At 42.7% G+C, this 5,233-nt stretch overlaps 1 protein-coding gene across 1 annotated transcript; it reads right to left on the bottom strand.

Annotated features, from left to right (window-relative positions):
* Window positions 1–3,847: 3,847 nt before the first annotated feature.
* LOC137352854 (probable G-protein coupled receptor 139) lies at window positions 3,848–4,747 on the bottom strand. Its single transcript, XM_068018707.1, has one exon. It carries the CDS (start codon window positions 4,745–4,747, stop codon window positions 3,848–3,850), a length of 900 nt encoding a protein of 299 aa, XP_067874808.1.
* Window positions 4,748–5,233: the final 486 nt, after the last annotated feature.

Raw genomic sequence — 5,233 nt, 5'->3', positions numbered from 1 at the left:
AAATTAACCATAGATGTTTTCGACCCATACAGATGAGGAAACGAGTAGACCTAGAACTAACGCCTGGTGACGATCACGTCATTCTGTTTGAACCCCCGGATTAAGAATCCAAAGCGATGAAACAATGATGGATTTTTCAGCTCTGGGGCTCGTGATACTAGTAACCCTGAGATTAACACAAGCACAAGAAAATGCTGATGCACCACTGGAGCGACACAAAACACAAGAGGAACGTAACTACATGAACTATGGGGATTTGTATAATTTCACTGACGGTATATGTATCCCAGCAGCCAGAGACTGGAGGAAAGATAGAACCTATTTTAATGCATGGCTGCAAGTTCGCTCGGGAAGCGATAAAGTATGCATACAATGTTCAACTGATGCAACAAGAGTCAGCTGCATCCGATGAAGAGAAGCAAAGGAACCTATAGGTGTGCATTCAGAATATTATGCGCCCCACCCATCGGACCTCAGCCCATAATTGCCTATAGGAAGGGGATGGATGTATGTGGGTACTATGAGGAGGTGGGAGCCACAGCATTATCTTTGTATGTATGTTTTCCCCCCACTCCGAAACGCCACCCCGTAAGAACCATTATACCACCTGAGGAATTGCCATGCCCCACTTCTACCCAAGGTCCAGAGAATGGAATTGTGCTTTTTAAAGAAGGTGAAATATTATATGATAACGTAAAACGTGGAATTGTGCCTGTCCTGATCAATATCTCCGGAATACAAATGCCGGGATATTGTACAGAACAGGCAAGAAATATGTATAGTGTATTAAGTAAGGTTGTAATGCAGCAGGCTGCCGATGTCATGGGTGCCACTAGATTTCGAGTCCAGGATCCGCTTTATGGAACAAAAAGGGGGGTAGTTAGCGATGTTGCTACCGGAGTCAATACTGGTACTTCCGTCATAAACGCACTGGATGTACACGGTCTAAATGAAAAGGTAGAACGACCTAAAGGAGTAATGAAGGAACTCTTAGAGAGAGCCGAGGAAAATCAGGTGGATCAGACCAATCTAGGAGAAGAGGGCATGGGAATACAATAAGATGGAAATACAATATTAGAAGCCCATGCCAAGACCATCAATCTCCTTATAGATAGAGAAAAGGAAATGCCGGAAAGCTAAGGCAGAGACAACTCTGCCACGCTTATGGCTCATGGATTATGGGACAGATACGACACAATCACGATCTGATCCAAAGGAGGGAGGTGCCCGATTGGATAGACAGTCCACATTTAGCTCGATCAGCAGAGAGGAAAGGGACACTGGGCAATTGTACACTGAAAGGACTCACCAGAGTATATCCAGTGATCCCAGACTGCGAATTGGGCAAAAATACCAGAGTGGGGGTAGTCCTGATGATTCCCACAGTAACATGGGACTCAGGGCCATTTCCCCACTACCAATTGGAAAATATTGGGGTCGTACGGGGTAACACCTCCCTCATTACTATTTAACTGAAACCTCTGCCATACTCAGGAACAATGCACTAATATGGAATTTCCCTTACGGGATGCAAGCAGAGGGGAGACATTACAGTAGGTCCACACCCAGTGGGACAGGGAGAATTGGATGAATGTGGGTGTATTCGAACAGACGGTTATGTCGCTGAAATCATACCTACCCCCATGCATTTTGCAAGAACATGATACGGAGGTAAAGGGAAATATTGCGTTTCCACTACAGAAAGTTCCTACCGCTACAATAATCTGCAATGCCCTATCCCGTTTCCTAATTTTTGCTTTATGCCCTTACTATAGGGCACGCCCGAATTATCCAGGTTCGGCGTCGAGGTACCAAGACCATCAAATTCTCTGAATACCTCCATGGCCACCTACAGGATTACGAGGAGCCAGAACCAGTCCCCATCGCACACCTGGCCGAGGTACGAAGGGAATTAAGGCTCAGGGTGGGCCAATCTGGAAAACTCTACCATCAACTGCAGACAAAAATCAAAAAGCGAGAGAAAGATACGGACACAGAAATGCAGAACCAGAGCTGGTGTAAGAATGTTTGGGATTGGGGAATGAATGTAAATTTCCACCCCTGGATTCGTATAATTTCTCATGTGCTAGTTGGAGCAAAGTTGATACTGGCCATAACATGGGGCATACTGGCCTGCCGATCATGCAGGCGATATGTACAGCGAAGGAGGATAAAACCTAAAGCAAAGGCAAGGGAGAAAATTCGTCTATCTAGGGGAATAAGCCATTTGGATCACATTAATATGATATAATACGACCGGAATTCCTGAAACCACGTGTCTGGCCAGCACGGATGAGGCAGGGAATACTGGGCGAGTTTAAAGGGTTACAAAAAAACAACAATAAATGGTGTCGGTTAAGGAGACTGGGGTTAGTCTCCCTACCGAAAGGGGGGATTGTTGTAGGGTATTCCCAAGCACAGAGGTACCTGCAGTAATTTATAATTCAAATGTTATTTGAGTAAGTAGATACATATAATCTTCGTGAACATTGAGGATGTTGCAAGGCATCCTGGGGCTTAGTCAACTTGACCACATTCCACACAAGAGATGACTAATCCAAACTTAAACAAAGGCTCATTAAATGGAAAGCAGATGTCCTTGTGGAATGCTGACAAAGGTCTGTAACGAGATCAAGATAAGATGGTATCTGTACATGAGAACCAAGGTTAATGGATAAGGGGGAAATGGAAAACATCTGTCCATGGGCCGGTTGTGCAGTCCCTCTATGCCTAGTAACCACTTCTATTGTCTCTAATAATCAATGTATATGATCTATAATCGTTGTGATTGGACAATGTCCAGCCAGGATAGGCTAAGCAACTGTTTGAAAATGTAGAAGTATTGATGATTTTCCTTTGTTCGGTGGAGAGGCATCTGGACAGTCCAGTGACCTGCTCCCCGCTGGCGTAACTCAATAAACTGTTTGACATTGGAGCAGATCTGAGTGTCGAGTGATTCTTCTAGATTCATTCCCGCTAACAATAACAGTACCAAATAATTTGCACAGATACCCATCAACGGACAATGGGCTGCAGCTTTAAGACAAATCTTCTTTTGGCACCAGAAGCAGCAAGTCAAGCAAACGTGACACCAGAATGTGCACAAACTGATTTCAGTTGGCTTATATAATCAACGAAGTTTATTTTCTTATCAAAGAATGTTAAAACAGAAGTTTTAAGTCATTTGGCCCTTAGAGTCTGTGCCATTAAAACGTCAAACAGCTGGTAGTGCTCCAAGCTATGCCACGTGTACACGAGCAACCTCGGAGGGAGCCTCACCGTTGAATCTTACCAAGTCTCATTTACGTTAAGTAACTCGAGGGTGTTGTTGCGAGAGATAGTCTGAACGTCATGACAGGCGAATTTAAACTCCATGAGTACACATTTGTTAGCTATTTTATTTGGAAATCTTTGACCACAATGATGGTTTCACTCCTATGTAGGCTTCCGTCGAACAAAATCATGTTTTTTTTAATGGGAGCCCAGATTGTGTTACAATTATTATAATGCACGTTATTCCTTCATTGTTCTTGATCATTTGGCGGCAATACAATTATTATTAATGTCATAGCCGTATTATGAGAGAGAGAGTAAATGGAGCTATTTCGTATTAAGCATTATAATCTTGGAAAAAGCCAATAGTTAAAAATGCCCGGTTGTGTTATGAATTTGACCTCGCACCTCTGTCATTTTTTTTTTACTTCAGTCGATTTACAGTGAACTGAAAAAAATCACTTCAAGTTTCATGCATATACACCTGGAAACAGATAAGTATGTAATTATTCCTGCAACGTAATGTCTGGTACGTGACAGTTGGAGTTATAATACCAGCAAGTCTATAGTTGTCCTAATGATGTAAAAAGGTAACAATTTGATTCACTGGACATGTCACCATTTTCTTCAGCTCATCTCTGAATTTAGTCTGGGTCACTGCATAAATAAATGTGTTCGTGCAGCAGCTTAAAAGCAGGAGCATATATCCAGTTTCTTGAAGGATGTAAACCGGATCATTGTAACCTGTGTAAGAATAAGCATTAGTAATTCTATAATACAAGTAATGGATCGTGTATGTCAGCCACAGCAGTATAAAATTGCCGGATATACTGAATAGTAAAATTATGGATTTTCGCCTGCTCTCCATCTCAGGATCGGGATAATTTTCTGAGCTGGTGTTGTTCCTCAGTGCCCTGCGGGATCTGCTGGCAAGTATTATATGTCTTACAGTCAGAGCATTGAGCAGTAAAATAATGAAAAATGGCAGAAAAGGAGTCGCAATGCGGTCAAAATAAGAAAATACTAACCAGAGGGGTAAAATATAATAGCTTGATCTTATCCGGCAATACCACGGCTCTCCGTTAAATATATATAGAGGTTCAAATACAAAGTACCAAGGGATGTTTTTTAAACAACCCAGAGCTAGCACTGTGCCGATAATGGCAGCTGCCGTTTTCTTGGTGCAATATATGATTTTCAGCTTCTGACAGCAAATGGCTATAAATCGATCAAAGGTGAAAGCGACCGTTAACCAAACAGACATGTCTCTGGTTGCATAAGCAAGGGCGGTTTTGGTCCGACAGACAGGAGTCAGGGACAGATAATTTCCTGGAAAGTACATGTCAATGATCCGATTGAGTACAACACCAGTGAATACAACCACGAGATCTGCCGCTGCCATGGCCACCAGGTAATAAGTGATACATCTGGAGAGGCCACACTTTCCCCGGGACAGGACCACAATCGCCACCATGTTAACTGTAGGGAAGGGGAAACAAGCAAGTCAATAAATATTGGCAGACTAATGGAATAGTCTAATATAATAAGACACTATAAGTTTGCTGGCAAAGTGCATTCATTTTGGAACTTTGTTACTGCATTCCATGTGGAAATAATGAGCTAGCATTACCGAGTAAATGTAGGTTGCATTTTAAAACGATTTCAGCCGAAGATCAATGGGCAAAACTATTGGTTCTGAGTCGCAAGTATTTGGTTTAATGGGGCTCTTCAATGATTTGAGCGAAGATTCGTCCGTGACGCTGGCGTATCAAAGATGAGACAGTGGACGATCAGCTGAAGGGAAGGAATTCGGTCTGTGAATGTACATCAGGCTGGAAGGTTTGGTAATGTGGAAAGCGTGGCTGAATGACCACTTGTGGTCTCCAGATTCAAGGAAATTTGTGAAATCTCTGATTATTCCAAGTGACAAACCGTTCATCCCGTATAACCCGTTACCATT

This window comes from Heterodontus francisci, chromosome 39 (genome assembly GCF_036365525.1).
Source record: "Heterodontus francisci isolate sHetFra1 chromosome 39, sHetFra1.hap1, whole genome shotgun sequence".
Taxonomy (NCBI): Eukaryota; Metazoa; Chordata; class Chondrichthyes; order Heterodontiformes; family Heterodontidae; genus Heterodontus; species Heterodontus francisci.
The sequence above is the reverse complement of the archived record's forward strand: the minus strand, read 5'-3'. Positions and strand labels throughout refer to the sequence as shown.